Source organism: Triticum aestivum, chromosome 4B (assembly GCF_018294505.1).
Source record: "Triticum aestivum cultivar Chinese Spring chromosome 4B, IWGSC CS RefSeq v2.1, whole genome shotgun sequence".
In the NCBI taxonomy this organism is placed as follows: Eukaryota; Viridiplantae; Streptophyta; class Magnoliopsida; order Poales; family Poaceae; genus Triticum; species Triticum aestivum.
Genome location: NC_057804.1, coordinates 442,734,152 through 442,752,442, shown reverse-complemented (window position 1 = coordinate 442,752,442; position 18,291 = coordinate 442,734,152). Strand labels below are relative to the sequence as shown.

At 45.7% G+C, this 18,291-nt stretch overlaps 1 protein-coding gene across 1 annotated transcript; it reads left to right on the top strand.

Annotated features, from left to right (window-relative positions):
- The first annotated feature begins 6,566 nt into the window (after nt 1–6,566).
- On the top strand, nt 6,567–11,858 carry LOC123092603 (telomere repeat-binding protein 5). Its single transcript, XM_044514404.1, has 10 exons — nt 6,567–6,863; nt 7,792–7,969; nt 8,070–8,916; nt 9,024–9,215; nt 9,304–9,363; nt 9,438–9,517; nt 9,640–9,884; nt 9,990–10,313; nt 10,395–10,458; nt 11,081–11,858. Exons 2-10 carry the CDS (start codon nt 7,880–7,882, stop codon nt 11,255–11,257), a joined length of 2,079 nt encoding a protein of 692 aa, XP_044370339.1. The 5' UTR covers nt 6,567–6,863; nt 7,792–7,879; the 3' UTR covers nt 11,258–11,858.
- Nucleotides 11,859–18,291: the final 6,433 nt, after the last annotated feature.

Below are 18,291 nucleotides of genomic sequence, written 5' to 3'. Positions count from 1 at the left end.
TTGGGTTTTCCTTTTTCTTCCATTAAAACTATTGAAAAGTCTCTTCCAAATTTGATAAGGATGTGGCACCCCAATTTCCTCAATTTTGTTCCTAGGAGTGTGATCGATATGCATGCTAGGACTCTTAGTAAGTATGGATGTGTGATTCGGGAGTTGTAAACTAAAGATGACAATACTTGAAACTATGCATTACGCCTAGCTAGGGGCGTAAAACAATAGCGCTAGTTGGGAGGCAACCGAATAGTTATCTTATTTTTCTTGTTTCCTTTTCTGTTTTTGGTGTGCACACAATTATGCTACTGTTATCGTTGTTTTTTTGTGTTTAAATTAGTGTTTGTGCCAAGTAAAGCCTTTGCGATGATTTGGATGATAGTTGATTGATTCTGTAAAAAACAGAAACTTTTGCGCCCAGTAACAGAATTGTTTGAATTCACTGGAACGTGCTTTTGATCTGAATTTTTTATGCGTGATTGATATACAAATTTCCCATGTTGTCCTAATTTTTCAGAATTTTTTTACTTACATAAGTATATGCATATTTCAAATTACTACAGACTATTCTGTTTTTGGTAGATTCTATTTTGGTTGCATTGTTTGCTTGTTGTGATGAATCGATGGATTGTATTGGGGGGTATAAGCCATGGTGAAGTTAGAATACAGTAGGTATAAAAGCTGAATGAGGGTTTACAACAGCACCTAAAGTTGGTAATTTGGTTGTTATTATACTAATGGATCTCACGAAGGTTTTGTTGAGTTTTGTATGCTGAAGTTTTCAAGTTTTGAGTGAGACCACAATGGATGAAGGAATAAGGAGTGGCAAGAGCCTAAGCTTGGGAATCCCCGAGGCACCCCAAGGTAATATTCAAGGATTCCCAAGCATCTAAGCTTGGGGATGCCCCGGAAGCCATCCCCTCTTTCTTCTACCAACCACCGGTAACATTACTTGGAGCTTATTTTTATTCATCACATGATATGAGTTTTGCTTGGAGCGTTGTCTATTATATGAGTCTTTTCTTCATTTTCTTTTTAACTTGTCACAATCATCTTTTCTGGACACACCTATTTGAGAGGGACACACATTTTTCGTGATTTATTAGAATACTCCATGTGTTTCACTTATATCTTTTGAGCTAGGCAGTTGCTCTAGTACTTCAATTATATCTTATAGAGCATGACGGTGATTATATTTTGAAGAAATAGGTGCACTCTCATGCTTCACTTATATTATTTTCAGAGTTTATGATAGTAATGGTAATATGCACAAGATATGAGTTTGGTCCTAATATTATGGATATTCAAGAAGGATATAATAAAAACTTTCATATAGATCACTGAATATGATAAATTTGATTCCTTGCAATAGTTTTGCGATATGAAGATGATAATATGTGAGTTGTACTAGTGAGTAATTGTGGTTCAGTAAGAATATTGGTGTTAAGGTTTGTGATCCCCTATGCATGCACGTAAAGTCAATAGTTATGCAACGAAGTTATATCCTACTTATGGTGCATTACTCAGTGTTACTTATTCTCAATGCATGTTTATGACCGTTTTCGTTTTCTGGTTGGTCCCTTCTCAATCTATTTGCTAGAATCCATTTGTACTAAGCGGGAATGTTGCTTGTGCATCCAATTCCTTAAACCTAAAGTTGTGCCAAATGAGTCCACCATACCTACCTATATGCGGTATTTACATGTTGTTCCAAGTAAATTCGCATGTGCCAACTCTAATCATTAAAGTAATTATCCGTTTTGTGTGCCGGTACCACTCATGGAGCAAGAGGGGGTGGTCAATATCTTTCATGTTCGATGGGTCATTGCACGAGAAAGTGGCAGGTAATAGGGATACAAAACAAAAAAATGAAATAAACTCCCCTTGAAAGTTAAAAGTTTGGAAGGCACCCATGGATACAGCTAGCCATGGATTGGGAAAGAATGATGGAGGGGGAGTAAAATTTTGTTTTCTGTTTGGGAACCGCCTATAATGTGTCTAGCATGGGAGATATTGGAAACTTTCGGTCTTAACATTGACAGGAAAAAACATGCCTCTCAAAATAATACATATCTCTATTTTAAGTTTTGAGCTCTGGCACCTCTAAAAATCTCTGTTTCCCTTTGCAAAGAGCCTATCTATTTTACTTTTATGCATTTTTATTTTTATTTGAGTCTTGACCTTCTCTTATAAGCAACATCTGGAGAGCATTATTGTCATACTTGTGCATTGGGTGTAGTTAATATCGAGTGTGCTTCATGAATGGATCAATGATTGAGCTTGAAGGGCTAGGGATAACTTTTTTTAGCATTGATATTTTGAAAGACATGATTATTTGTTGGTATGCTTGAGTATTTACATCTTTATGTCAAACTATAGACAATTGTTTTGAATCATTCGAATCCCAGTATTCATACCACAAAAGAAAGATTACATGATTAATATGATAGGTAGCATTCCACATCAAAAATTATGTTTTTATCATTTACCTACTCGAGGACGAGCAGGAATTAAGCTTGGGGATGCTTGATACGTCTGTAACATATCTATATTTTTTGATTATCTTCCATGTTATTGTAGTATCAATCTTGGATATTTTATATGCAATTATATATCATTTTTTGGGAATGACCTATCAACTTAGTGCCAAGTGCCAGTTGCTATTTTTTCCCTTTTTTGTTTTCCACAATATCAGTACCAAATGAAGTCCAATTGCCACGAAACTTTTTGATGATTTTTTTTGGACATAAGAGACCCTAGAAGCTTCGAGAGGGCCAGAAAATGAAGGAGTGGCCCACAAGGCACCAGGGCGCGCCCTGGTGGCTTATGGGGCCCACGTTCACCCGTTTGACCTAATTCCAGCTCTATAAATCTATAAAATTGGGAACCAAGAAAGTGCCACCCAAAACCCTTTTCCCAGCGCCGCAAGTTCCTATTCTTGAGAAATCCCATCTAGGGGACTTTTCTGGCACTTTGCCAGAGGGGGAATCAATCATGGAGGGGTTCTACATCAACCTTGTTGCCCCTCTGATGATGTGTGAGTAGTTTACCACAGACCTACGGGTCCATACTAGTAGCTAGATGTCATCTTCTCTCTCTTTTACAATGTTCTTCTTCATGTTCTTGGAGATCTATTTGATGTAATCACTTTTTGCGGTGTGTTTGTAGGTATCCGATGAATTGTGAGTTTATGATCAGATTATCTATGAATATTATTTGAGTCTTCTCTGAAATCTTTTATGCATGATTATTATAGCTTTGTATTTATCTCAGATCTATTGATTTGAATTGGCTAACTAGATTGATTTTCCTTGCAATGGGAGAGGTGCTTTGTAATGGGTTTGATCTTGCGGTGCTCAATCCAGTGACAAAAAAGGACATGGCACGTATTTCTATCATTGCCATTAAGGATAAAAAGATGAGGTTTATTCATATTAATTGACTTTACTTTGTCTATATCATGTCATCTTGCTTAAGGCGTCACTCCTTTCTTTATGAACTTGATAGTCTAGATGCATGTTGGATAGCAGTCAATATATGAAGTAATAGTAGTAGATGCAGGCAAGAGTCGGTCTACTTGTCTCGGATGTGATACCTATATACATGATCATTGCCTTAGATATCGTCATGATTATTCGCTTTCCTATCAATTGCCTAACAGTAATTTGTTTACCCACCGTATGCTATCTTCAAGAGAGAAGCCTCTAGTGGACACTATGGCCCCGGGTCTATCTAAATCATATATTAAAATCCAAAAATATATTGATGTACTTTTATTTTATTTTATTTTGTGTTTTTATTTATCTATGTATCACTACGAAATTTGATCATTGCAATTAACCGCCAAGGGATTGACAACCCCTTGTTTGCGTTCAAGAATTTTGTATTTTGTGTGTAGGTACCGCTAACGAGCTGTTGTGTGGTTCTCCTACTGGATTGATAACCTTGATTTCTAACCGATGAAAATACTTATCTTTATTGTACTGTATCATTCCTTCTCTTCGGAGAAATCCCAACGCAGCTCACAAGTAGCACTTGGTGGCAAGGGGCCAGAACTAGACGTACCTAGGCTACCGTTGGCAGATTGCTAAACCATGATCACCTATCATCACCGCCACAACGCTCCATCCACCTTGTTTCTCATCGTCGCCCATGAAGTTGTATCACCTGTCGATGCCACAACCCTTGGGAGGGTTCACAAAGCCACCCATGGATCCTTGTCGCCGTCGGCCAGACGGGCTTTGTCCGACAACCTCACTTGAACGAGGCGAGAGGAGCGTGGTCGGTTGGTAGCGAAAAAAGGACGTCGGCTGGCCGCCTGAGTTGCCCAACCGGTGAGTTGGGATTTTCATTAGACTTTAATTTATCAGTGGAATTTTATTGGACTATTATAAGGGTGCATACTCTTTTTTTTTTTGAAAAGAGAAGATTTCAAAGCACACTTGATAGTTTCTGTACCAATTAATTCTTATATAGATCAATGTTAGGTTGTCCGAGTTTTTCGTCTTAGACTGTATCTTATCACGAAAACTAAGCAAAATATGATGTGCACCATATTTAATAAGAAAAGAGAGAGCTATTATATTTTAATCTAGATATAACTCTTAGCACCAAAACCAAGACAAATCATACCTTTTCGCTCACAAAACACATTAAATTAGAGGGTTTTTTAGATACGACAATATGATACAACCAATTCGAGGAGCCATATCTGACTACAGATTCAATGCATATGATATAACTTAAGATATGATGCATTGGAAATGCCCTTTTCGGAACATATCGATGCCTTATATGTTCTTTTTATTTTTCTTAGCCATATAGCCGTATTGTTTTTGAAGTGTTCTGGCTTGCATTTATACAGTTGGGTATTAGCCATCTTTGTAGTCGTGAAACATGTTAAATGCAACATCTATTGCTGATTTACTTATATAAACCTTCAACGTTTGTAACCTGAGTCTTATTCTAGGAAAAGAAGAGAATTAGGATTGGTCTAGTTTTAGGAAATAGGAGCACATATTTATTCTCACATGAACTATACATTGGAACACCATTAAATATCAACAAGCTATTTTCACTAAACCGCGTAGCTATTCTTTTCTAATGTATTTAATATAAGCTTTTAAGCCAAATGGGCAACCGCCACCGACCCATGTACTAAAACCATCTTCAATGGCTGATTTTGTTGTAGTGTTCTTAGATGCAACAATATGATATAATCAAATAAAATAGAGGAGCTATATCTAAATACATGTTTAATGCTTATGATATAGCTTAAGATATGATGCACTCGGAGTGCCTCTTTAGAAATATATCGATGTCTTCTTACACTTTTTTTTCTTAGCAAACAAGCTAGATTTAAAAAGGAAGTGTTTAGCTTACATTTATACAACTGAATAGTATTACTCGTATTTACTTATATAAGGGTTGCTGGATTTTTTTTTCCGGACTTGGTCTAGTTTTAGGAAATAGGAGTACATATTTATTCTGAAACGAACGATACATTTGGAAGGCCATTGAGTACTAACAAGCTATTTTCTCTAACCGGCTTAGTAATTAAACTAGCTTTAATTGTACAAGTTATTTTGAACTAATTGCACTTTTTTTATTAGGCTAGTTCAATGAATTTTGGTTCGGCCATAGTTGGTAAAAGAAGAAAATATTTACTCATCTTCTGATGTTGGGCCACTATACATACATAGCATAATCAAACCCACATACTAGTATTTCTTCATGAACAATGTACGTAAAATTACTATAATGATGGGAACGACCCGCATGATGAGTGAATTACATTAAGCGCGTCTATATATTACAAAAACTAGGCCAACGCCCTTGAGAATATTACTACTGATGACTGTACATTTACAATGCTAAAATTTGCAATGGCATGCGTTATTTTGTTGAGCATTGTGCGCCCTCCAAAACCACAAAGGCCACGAACTTCTTATCTAAAAATTATCCGGCCCTGCTGCCCTGCCCTGAAGAAGCCCCGGAATCTTAGCACCTTTTCGAGCATCACCCCTGAACATTCTCCTCCACCAGCACCACACGCACAGCCTCTCAAAACCCCCACAAAAAAGAGAAAAGCCACAAGAAAATCCGAGACCTCCCAAATTAATCCAGGGGAAACCCCCTAATCTAATTGTTTCCCCACGTTTCCATTTTGCCATTGCTAAAAATGGCCCGCTAATCTCCTCCCTAAACCCCCAGCGATTAACAGGGATCACTCCTCGCGTTCGTGGCCACGAGAGACTCAAGGACCGCCCGGGATCCAACGGCGGGGGAAGCCCTCAAGAAACCAACGGCCCGGATCGCCGGGCGGCGGGGTCGCGGAAACCACTCGCGCATGTAGGAAAAAGGAACCGCGGGCGCTCTCTCGCGTGGGAGGGTGCTGCCTCTCGTTGGATCGGGGATGGGAAGACAGGTGGACGGTGGCGAGTGGAGGAAGCGGTGGTTGGCGTATGGGCGACCGGGTGCAGGCAGTGGGCGCGTGGGGGTTTAACAGGGAGCAGCAGGTGGCGGGGGGTTGGGGGGGGGGGGGGGGTTTAAGAAGGGGGTTGGTTTTGAGGGTTTTGGCCAAACCACACCACACATCCGCAACAGGGGAGGGGAGAACCGGAGGAGGAGGAGGAGAGAGGGAAAATAAATAAAAAGGGACAAGCCACAAGAGAGAAGCGAAGGCCAGGGGAGGGAAGGGGAGCCAAGGGAAGCGAGCGAGGGAGGAATAATCCAGCGCGCGGTTGCCTGCCTGCCTGCCTGCCTGTTGGGTGCGGGATCTCGCCGGAGGGTTCCGCCGCGGAGCCCCGTACGGTGATCCGGGGCCGGTTGGTGGGGGCGATCGGAGGCCGCCGTGGATCTCTGCCTCTGAGGTGAGTCCGGCGACGGGACTCCGTCGAATTGTGCTGAATTGCGAGCCTCTGCGCCTGGGCCTCGCCTTCTTTGCTTGGGTTTGGGGAATTCGGGGAACTGGGGCTGCCTGGGGTTTTCTCCCGGCCTCCCGGGAGGTCTCGGGTCCATTCCTGCCTGGAACTCTGTTGCTCCGGTGTGATCGGCGGGTTCTGACGCCGCCCATGCGGAGAATTCGGGCAATTTCGAGCGGGGGGTCGCGCATTTCGAGCTGTTCGTCTCAGGTCGCCCCATTTTGGACGAAATTCGCGTCGAATTGCAGGAATTAGGCGCCAAGATCCGATCTGGCGCCCAGCGATTTGAGAATTCTTGCTTGGTTTTCAGCCACTGGGCTTGCTCTTCTTTCCCTCTTTTTTTTTAACCCACGCGTCCGCTTTCCTTTTGGCAGTTGCTTAATCTTCACGGATTCCGATGCATGTGAGTTTTTTTAAAGGCTTTTCTCTTTGATCGCTTGGCGTGCTGGTTTGCCCGGCGAATTTATTTTCTTGGGTGCATTTAATACGGCGGCGAAACCATTTCAACCGAAAGATTGTTCTCTTCGCTTAGTAATTTGGATCACGAGAGCAAGTACGGATTCTCTCCATTTCCTGTGTTCTTTTGATGAAACCAATTGGGTTTGGAGCGCAGTTGGTTTAAAAAATTCTCATCATTTTGGACGCTCCACGCCCGGGCCTATCCTCCTGGGGTTTTGGGACTCCAATTTTTTTTGTAATTAATTGCACTGCTAACTATGATCATCCCCTGTTTAATTAATCAAGGGTTTATCCGAGATTTATCCTGACTTCTTGCGGAGATCCCAACGAATGATCTTTCCTTTTTGTACTATAGCAACCGGAGTACGTATCTTTTGTTGTAATAATTGCTAACGGGATTTTAATAATTTATTTGCAGATCTGTGTTCTGGGACAAGCCATGAACAGCGGAACCACCGGTTGTTAACTCTGTAAATTACAAGCAACCGAAACGAGGCGCAAGAAGAATGGTGTTCCAGAAGAGGACGTCGTCGGAGATGGAGTCGTGCGGCGGAAGCCACGTCGCGGAGATGCCGCGCGTCCCGAAATCCGCGAGGGTATGCAGTATGCGCCTTTCAGCGTCTAAATTTGGTCCTGCTGCTCCGGTTGGCGAGCCTGACAGCGATGGCGTCTCTTCTTGTTTCTTGAAATGTGCAGGGCAAGAGATCGGTTAGGAAGAAGGAGAGCCAGGGCCAGGCGATGTGCGCGTTTGACCTTCTCGCGACGGTGGCCGGCAAGCTGCTCGATGAGGGCGAGGGCTCGCTGGGGAACATGAGCGCCGGCTCCCCGGTCCTCGCTGCTTCTGCTAAGGATGTCTGCGTGAAGCAAGAGCAGTGCGACGAGGAGGGGAAGCACCTCAAGAATGATGTGATGGACCAGGATAGCTGCAATGAGAGCGCGTTGATCTCCCACATTGCGTCTCAGAGACTGGCGGATCACCATTCTTGGAAAGGAGAGGATCTGAATGAGGTTCCAAAGGCAAAGTCTGAGGCTGTGGACAAGGAACCCTCGATGATAAGTTGTACCAAGGCTGACTTGGGTAGTAATTTCGGGGCGATCGCGGACAGGTGGTCGCCTGAATCCGTGGAGTCAGGGGCCTTCACCGGGGATGCAGCGGCAAATGTGATGGCATTGGCCGCAGCAGCCTACAACAAGAACGCCCCCGACATGTACAATCTTCTCGACCCCATGGATGTCGATGTGAAGCCGCCTCCGTTGGTCAGCTCTGACAGCACCGGCGAGATGCCATTATATGGTGGCAAAATTCACAAGTCCGTCTCTTTTCCGAGGGGTCCGAAAGGAGGAGCAGAGTATTCTGTAGATAGAGAGAATGATGATGATGATGATGATAAATCTTCCGGGTGCACGCATTCGAGCACCGCCACTAACAGGGGCTTGAGGCCCAATTGTACAGCTGACCAAAGTAGGGTGAAGAAGTTCCTCGCCTGTAAGTACAGGAAAGTTGCTCCTGCCAGAATGCACAAAGGAGATCTTTCCTATAGTGGTGAGCATTGGGTTATCTCACTATACTTTTCCTTTCAAGTAGCACTTCATTGATGACATACATGTTTAAACCAGCTTAATCTCACTTGAATTCTTTTTTCCTGCCAGATGCTGACCGGAAGCCTTCTTTCCGAAACAAGAAAATGTATTATACGCGGCAAAGGACCCAAAGGAGTACATTTAAGCGAAGGAAGATGTTGGATCGTCATTCAACTCTAGTATCTGAAGAATTTGCAAAATCAAATGCAAAGAGAACCACAAAGGTTAATGCAAGAGAACCACATGCTGCTTCCTTGGAAGGTTTGTTTTGATTGCACCTGTGCGTTCCTCTTCAATTTTATTTCTCTCTTGTCTTGTAACTTATTTCGGCGCAATATTTCTTCTGCAGCAAATAAGGGCAGCAACTCAATGCCATTCCATGGATCTTGTAAATCAAACGATTGCCATGGTATGTATAGTACCTTCAACCTTTTTTGGGGTATCTTTAATTATTAGTTAAACAATATCCTTATTTTTTTCCAGTGAAACTTAAGATCAAATCTTTCAAGGTTCCTGAACTTCTAATTGAGATCCCAGAAACTGCTTCTGTTGGATCACTGAAGGTATTTCCAGACATTTTGCTCTTGTTTTTTTTACTTGTTCATGCACATAAATAGACGCTGGAAGGATTTCCTTTTCCCCCTCAATGATTATTCGTGTGGTTTAATGTGTACTTTCGATGCAGAAAACTGTTCTGGAGGCAGTAAATGCCATGCTTGGAGGTGGTCTGCGTGTGGGTGTTCTTCACCATGGAAAGAAAATCAGGGATGATAGCAAAACCTTAATGCAAGCTGGGATTGATCATGATGATATGCTGGATAACATAGGCTTTTCACTGGAACCCAACTGTACACGGCATTCATCACAACTTGCAGCTCCTGAAGATATCGAATTCCTAGAAACTGTTGAAACCACCGAACCCCTAGCAAGGTATGGACTTATGCTCTAAAACAATAATAGTTGATTTTCTATAATTTGATATAAACCTTCAACATTTGTAACCTGAGTCTTATTGGTGCGCTTTATTGAATGCAGGATCGCACCTGCTGACTCATCCTCGAAGCACGGCGAAGTCGATGCCTCACAGGAGCTTGCATTGACACCCTTGACAGCTAATTACCAGGGAAATGATCATGATTCGGTGCACTCTCCTGGGGGCATCTCCTCACCTGAGAAAGCTTCAGCAAACTCGCGAGCTATTGTTCCAGTTACACCTGTAGATTCCAGCGCAGGGGCGATAGTTCCAGCAAACAAGGCAAAGAGATCATCGGAACAGGGGCAGCGTCGAATCAGACGTCCGTTCTCTGTTGCTGAAGTGGAAGCACTTGTGCTTGCAGTCGAAAAGCTTGGAACTGGAAGGTACACACCTTATTTCCTCATTCAACCTGGCACTGAAAATCTCTCTATTTTGTTTCTGACTAATTGTGTGATTTCATGCAGATGGCGAGATGTTAAACTTCGTGCTTTTGATAATGCCAAGCATCGGACCTATGTTGATCTTAAGGTAATTGCTGTCAAATACTTTACTTTGACTTTGTAAGTCTTCCTGTCAAATTAGATCAAATAAGCACATAGCTGTCACCCATTGTTAAAATTTTATTATGTTTGGCTCGACTATTTTACTCCTGTGGCAACAGCTAATTTCGGGGTTTGGGCAAGTTGGCAGATTCACAAACAGTTTGGTGCTTGTGGGTTTTAGGTTCCTTACCATGAAGGACAGTCTAACCCTACTGCTTTTCTGTTAGTACTAGAAGATTGTAGTTAGGCTCTATCTTTCTGGAAAACCAACCTTGTGTCCATCCTTATGATTCAGTTAGTGCTGTCCTCACGCATCAACTTTGTTGTTTGGAAGGGTCAAGTGGGCAGCAGTAGTAGCAGAATGGTTCACCTAGAAATGAAAGCAACCTACTCTTGCACGTCAACTAACTCCGTTGGGACTTTAGAAAAAGTCTCATCGAAGGTTGAGATAGCCTTTGGTTCGTTTACTAAAGCGGAAGCTTCTTGGCTTCTCAGCACCTGTAGGCAACTTGACTAGAATCCATTCTTTGGTCAAATTTGATGAATGAAGATGGTCAAGTTTGAACTGGCATGTTCTAACCGTGTCAAAATTCTCATCATGTCAACAGGACAAATGGAAGACGCTGGTGCACACGGCGAGCATCTCGCCCCAGCAGCGGCGCGGTGAGCCGGTGCCACAGGATCTGCTCGACCGGGTCCTTGCGGCCCAGTCCTATTGGTCCCAGCAGCAGGCCAAGCTCCAGCCTAAGACGCCCCCACTGGCTGAGGCTCGCCTGCTCACCTAATAACTCCCATCTCAGCAAATGGTCTCTTAAGAAACCATTCCAGCTTTTGTATAAAGTCAGTAAGTCAGCCAGTCAGCCCATTCAAAGGAGGTTAAGGAAGATAGTAGAAAAATATATACTACATAAAAAAAAGGTACAAGAAGTATTGACCGACCGAAAATTGTTGTAATATCTACTCACCAACTATTCTTTTAAGCCAGGGTTCTCTCTCCTTGTGAATTTAACCAAAGGAAAGGGTATTTCTTTGGCAAATTGTACATGATGATGATGATGGAAGAAGAAGATGATTCATTCCATGAACTGAGATCTGCAGTGACTACTACTAACTCACAATTCTCTGCAATTGTGCTAAAAAAGAAGAGAGAAGCTTCAGATTCTTTTGTTCAGTTCAATTCATTCTTTGTTAAGAGGATGAGAAAGGTGGACGGATAAGGAGGGAGGATCTGTGCTCCCCTTTTCCTATTTTTCTTCTTCTGTTACTACTTAGTTGTACTATTTTCCCTTCACCAATCTTGTAGCTATTTTGATCCCCTCAACATTGTACTTGATCAACTAACAATATTAAAGGAATTTTTTATGCATACCCATTGCACCCCTTAAATTATGTCTCTGGCATGTGCATCTTTGTTATTGCGATCATATAATTATTGTCCTTAGTTTTGAAAGTGATCCTGCTTGGGATCAGGCCGCAGAGTTTATTTATTGGTGTCCTGCGTAAGTACTGCCGCCAGAGGGTTTGATTATTGTAGATCCTTATCCACTGGCGTCAATCATAACACTCATGTGCCAAAAGTTTACCGCTTGCAATGCTGATTGTGCTATATGAGTAGTAGTTAGATCTTTTTTTTTTCAAGGAAAAGCGGTAGTTAGATCTTGACTTGCCATAATTCATAGAAATAGGTTGATCCAAGAAGTTCCTAGAAATAGCAGTGTTCTAAAATTTTCCCTGTTAAGTTAAACATCGTACTAGTATCTAATTTAGCACTACCAGCACATTTTGAAGTACGTGTTATTATTATTTCTGATGGGGACGTTATGAAGTTAACTACACTTGTGGTCATCTTTTGTATCGAGAGGGTGAGAGTTGTTAATAAGTTTCTCGCCCTTAGCTGTGGCTCTTAAGACTACGAAAAATCTACCGTCCAGCCATGCGGTAGATCCCTTCAACTTGAAGAACACACATGGATCGTGTGGCTAAGCTAGCTAGCTGTTCCGTATATCCAAGTATACCGTGTGTGTGTTCCGTGTGATGATTGAGGGATGAAAACCCGGAATAATCCCATGTGTCCATGGCGTGTATGGAGGCTTAGAAAAAGGGACAAGCTAGGCAGGGAGAAGGATGCAAGCCACCGATGAATCCATGCACGCACGCATGGAGATGGAGGAGCGGAAGAGGAGAGAAGAAACCCAAACAGGCTGGCTGTTGCTTGTAAGGATCAACTTAAATTAGGTGGGGGATCCAACACCGACACCTAGGCCAGCAAAGCAAGCACCTGGCCCATTGGCCACAGGCTACGTGATGAGTATACTTAAACTAAACCCAACGGCACTCTCTCCGGCCAGATGGACCGCAATTAGAGTAGCTCTTCTTCCTTCCTCAGATCTGATCTGATCGGATCGGATCATTTGTCATGTCAAAGTGTTCCTCCTCTTCTGCACAGCCTGGGCCCAGCACGGCAAGGCCACAACAAGTAGAGTAGTAGTACTACGTACATGGAGAAGGTAATATTTCATATGTGAGGTGAGATCGACGGTGTCTGTCTTGGTTGATTGGTGCGCCCAGATTATTATGCATTAGACTCGGCATTATCCTCCGATACAAAAATACTCCACTATATTTTGAGCGGGGAGGTGGAGTATCTGAGGAGAGAAACAAGCCGCTACTAGTGGCGAGGCTAGACGGCACTGTCACGTTCTCTCCCATGTGGCCATCGCGCGCCAGTTTTAATACGCTGACCGTGATTTGGTCGCGACGCCTCGCGTGCTGCTGTTTTCCGGGCTAACGAACGCACCCGGACCGACGGGTGGGGGCTGTTACGCTGGAAACGGCACCCCTCACATGAGTTCGGCTGCTGGACGGTAAGTCTGTTAGGCCGGTCTGCTCTGCTGCGTGTGAGATCAGCTGCTTCCATGTGTTCTTGAGTGCGGTGGCTTTGGTCCGTTTCTCCCCCATCTCAGGATGGGTTTTGTGATGTTGTACTGTTTTGATCAACCTGATTCTTTTTTCCTTCTAATAAAGAGAAAGAGGACAAACTATATATCTTCGCGACAAATACGCTCGCAAAGAAACGCACGCAGCTGGTGGTGGCGCCTTGCCCAAAATGAGTCGGGACTCTGGGCAAACATCCTCTGGGCGAAATACTTCCCGGATGGAAATTTATTCAAGGCAAAAACCAATGGCTCGGCGTTTTGGAATGAGATCCAAGCGGTGAGACTGGTGATGAAGTCATGTACTTAAGGTAGGGTCATGAACCTATCTAGGATACCCTATCCAAGGACATCTTTAGAAGAAGCTACCTTCCAGTCGACCAAGAGGGACTCCACTCGACGAACTCAAGGACACTCGACGATGAAGATAGCTACTCGACCATGAAGCTAACCACTCGACAATCAGGAGACCTAAAGTCACTCAGCACGCAATGGCCTGTCATTAAGTAGCTTTAATAGTCTTCATGGCACTTTATGTGGGCGTTACCAGTAACTTCCTGTCTTAATGTACTTTAAACCCTGCATAACTGAGGGCCGGAGGGGTCTGGCGAACTCTATATAAGCCACCCCCCTCCTCAGTGTAAAGGGTTCGCACCCCTGTAACTCATACGCACATAATTCAGTCGATCGCCTCCGGGCTCCGAGACGTAGGGCTGTTACTTCCTCCGAGAAGGGCCTGAACTCGTAAATCCCTTGCGTATACAACTACTCCATAGCTAGGATCTTGCCTCTCCATACCTACCCCCCATTCTATTGTCAGACTTAGAACCACGACAGTTGGCGCCCACCGTGGGATAGGTGTCTTAGCGACTTTTTGGAGAAGTTGCAATTTGTCCGATTGCCTTCATCATGGTTTCTGGCGGAGTTCTGGTCGAGGGCCGCGAGATCCGTCTCGGTGCGCTCGCTTTCATTGCCGACGACTCCGCTTGGCTCCAGGAGGCACCACTCGACATCTACGCGCTCCCCGTCCGTGGTGCGACGCATTTTCGGGCGTGTGTCCGCGGCGTCCTGCTGCGGCAGCCGTCGACTCCGTACCGGTCGACTCCTGTGCCGTTCTCCCTCCCTGTCTCCCGCCAGCGCAAGCGCTCCGGTCGGTCGAGGCTCTAGCGGTGGGTGAGACACGCAGTAGCTCGCCAATCGGCCACCACCCAAGTCGTGGCAATTGAGCCCGACGAATCTCTCTACGGCCTGTTCAATCTGTCGACTGGCTCCATAGAGACTGCATCCGAGTGCGACAGCAGTGATCCAGCGGCGGAGGTCCTGATGGTCAATGGGCCTTGTAGCCCTCCCGGCTTCCCCCGCATCGACGGGATGGACGATGGAGGCGACCCCGCTCAGGCCCACGAGGAATATCAACCCGAGCCACTCACTTCTCAGCAAAGAGAAGATCTTCGCCGCCGGAACATGGATGCCCTGCATACTCCTATCACAGGGGAAACTCCCGAGGCTCGTGCCTTGGAAGAGGCACGTTTGGCCAACTTGGCTGAACACACTCGACTGGAGAACCTCCAGCGAGCACTCGACGAGCGTGCGCGGCAACGAGTACCCGACTCCAGTCGACGTCAGCTCTTTCCGCAACCGACTCAGGTATATCGAACCCCAATTCAGAATTTAGCAGCTGCAGCCCGTATAGCAGAGTCAATTCAGCCCTCTCAGTCGGAGGCTGGCAGAGGCTTGATGCAAATCAGGGATTTGCTCCAAGCTGCAGGAGATCAGAATTCAGCTGTGTCATAGTCGCGCAACAGGATTCACAGTCGATCCATCGCTGCGAATACAGTTCAGTCGGCTCATAGCCCAAGATCGCCTCCGAGGCGTGAGGGACGTGAAGGCCGGCGGGGCCAGTATGATGACCGATTTGATCGTGATGATAGGCGTCGAGTGCCCACTCCTCCCCCGAGAGGTGGGTCTAACGCCCATCGGCAGCAAGATGACAGGCGCCAGCTCAGTGTTGGGCGGAGAGCTCCGGTCGACCCCAGGGAACCAGGCTTTGATGCAAGATCCATCATCGTGCAAGGTTTGGTCGATTGGAACAGAGCTCATAGAGGTGGCCATGACAGAGATGCGCCCACTAGCAGCCGAGTCCATGTTTCAGGTCCAGAATGCTTTAGCAGAGCCATCAAAGCCGCAGTGATACCCCCCAACTTCAGGTTGGCGACTGGGGTAAGTAAGTTCACCGGTGAGTCCAAGCCTGAAACCTGGCTTGAAGACTACCGAGTGGCAGTACAGATTGACGGCGGTAATGATGAGGTGGCCATGAAGCATTTACCACTCATGTTAGAGGGTTCAGCCAGGGCGTGGTTGAATCAGTTAGCTCCTAGCAGCATTTACACTTGGGAAGATCTTTCCCGAGTGTTCGTCAGGACGTTCGAGGGAACTTGCAAGCGACCGGCCGGATTGACAGAACTGCAAGTCTGCGTACAAAAGTCAAATGAAACACTGAGAGATTACATCCAGAGATGGATCACTTTGCATCATACCGTGGAGAATGTGTCTGACCATCAAGCGGTCTGTGCCTTCAAGGATGGTGTCAAGAACAGAGAGTTGAGCCTGAAGTTTGGTCGAACCGGGGATATGACCCTGAGTCGAATGATGGAGATTGCCACCAAATACGCTAACGGTGAAGAAGAGGACAGGCTCCGAAGTGGCAAGTATAAGCCGAGTCAGTCGGAAAAAGGAAACTCCAATCGGAAGCAGAAGCGGAAGGCCGAGCCAGCTGCTCCTGGAGAGGCTCTGGCCGTGACTCAGGGCAAATTCAAAGGGAAACCCAAAGGATCTTGGAACCCCAAGAAGGTAAAGGATAAGGAAGGAAATGACGTGATGGATCTGCCGTGTCACATCCACACGAAGAAAGACGAAGAGGGTAACTTCATCTACCCGAAACATACCACTCGCCAGTGCCGGCTCTTAATCCAGCAGTTTCAAGGAAAATAGCCCAAGGACAAAAAAAAGGAGTCGGACAAAGCTGAGGACAAGGAGGACAGTGATGGAGGGTATCCTCATGTCAATTCCACCCTGATGATTTTTGCTGATGTGGAGAGCAAAAGTCGATTGAAAGTTATCAACCGTGAGGTAAATATGGTCGCCCCGGCGACACCAAGCTATCTGAGATGGTCTCAAACTCCCATTACGTTCGACCAGTCCGATCACCCGACTCACATAGCCACCCCTGGGAGGCAAGCTTTGGTGGTCGACCCAGTCATCAAAGGCACTCGACTGACTAAGGTACTGATGGATGGCGGCAGTGGGTTGAATATACTGTATGCAGAGACGCTAAAGGGAATGGGCATTCCGATGTCCAGGCTCAGCTCCAGCAACATGAGTTTTCACGGAGTCATTCCTGGAAAGAAGGCTGAGTCACTTGGCCAAATAGCTCTAGATGTAGTGTTCGGCGACTCGAAGCATTTCCGCAAAGAGAAGCTGACATTTGAAGTTGTGGATTTCCAGAGCGCTTACCACGCTATTTTGGGGAGACCAGCTTATGCCCGGTTTATGGCTCGACCATGTTATGTGTACCTCAAATTAAAGATGCCTGGCCCCAAAGGTGTAATCACTATCACTGGCAACCGGAAGAAGGCAGAAGAGTGTTTCCAGAAAGGCTCGAAGATTGCGGATGCCCAGATAACAGTGGTAGAGCTGGAGGGATACAAGAAAAAAGCAGATCCGAGTGATTTGTTGCGGGCCAAGAAGCCCGCCACAGAATCAGCGTTCCAGTCGTCTGGGGAGACGAAGCCCGTTCATATTCACCCGACTGACCCCAACGCAGCTTTGACCCATATTTCCACAACACTCGACTCTAAATAGGAAGAAGCGCTCATCCAGTTCCTCCGTGAGAACTGGGACATCTTTGCTGTTGGGGAACGTAATAATTTCAAAAAAATTCCTACGCACATGCAAGATCATGGTGATGGCATAGCAACGAGAGGGGAGAGTATTGTCTATGTACCCTCGTAGACCGTTAAGCGGAAGCATTATGACAACGCGGTTGATGTAGTCGTACGTCATCACGAATCGACCGATCCAAGCACCGAACGTACGGCACCTCCGTGTTCAGCACACGTTCTTCTCGATGACGTTCCCCGGGCTCCAATCCAGCTAAGCGTCAGGGATGAGTTCCGTCAGCACGACGGCATGGTGACGATGATGATGTTCTATCGGCGCAGGGCTTCGCCTAAACTCCGCGACGATATGACCGAGGTGGAATATGGTGGAGGGGGGCACCGCACACGGCTAAGGAACGATCCGTAGATCAACTTGTGTTGTTCTCCCTAGAGGTGCCCCCCTGCCCCCGTATATAAAGGAGCAAGGGGGAGGGGTTCGGCCGGCCAGGAGGGGCGCGCCAGGAGGAGTCCTACTCCCACCGGGAGTAGGACTCCCCCCCTTCCTTGTTGGAGTAGGAGAGAAGGAAAGAGGGGGAGGGGAAAGAGGAAAGGGGGGCGCCGCCCCCCCTTCCTTGTCCTATTCGGACTAGGGGGGGAGGGGGCGCGCGGCCTGCCCTGGTCGGCCCTCCTCTTCTCCCTCATGGCCCACTAAGGCCCATTAACCCCCGGGAGGGTTCCGGTAACCCCCCGGTGTTCCGGTAAAATCCCGATTTCACCCGGAACCTTTCCGATGTCCAAACATAGGCTTCCAATATATCAATCTTTATGTCTCGACCATTTCGAGACTCCTCGTCATATTCGTGATCACATTCGGAACTCCGAACAAACTTCGGTACATCAAAACTTATAAACTCATAATAAAACTGTCATCGTAACGTTAAGCGTGCAGACCCTACGGGTTCGAGAACTATGTAGACATGACCTAGAACTATTCTCGGTCAATAACCA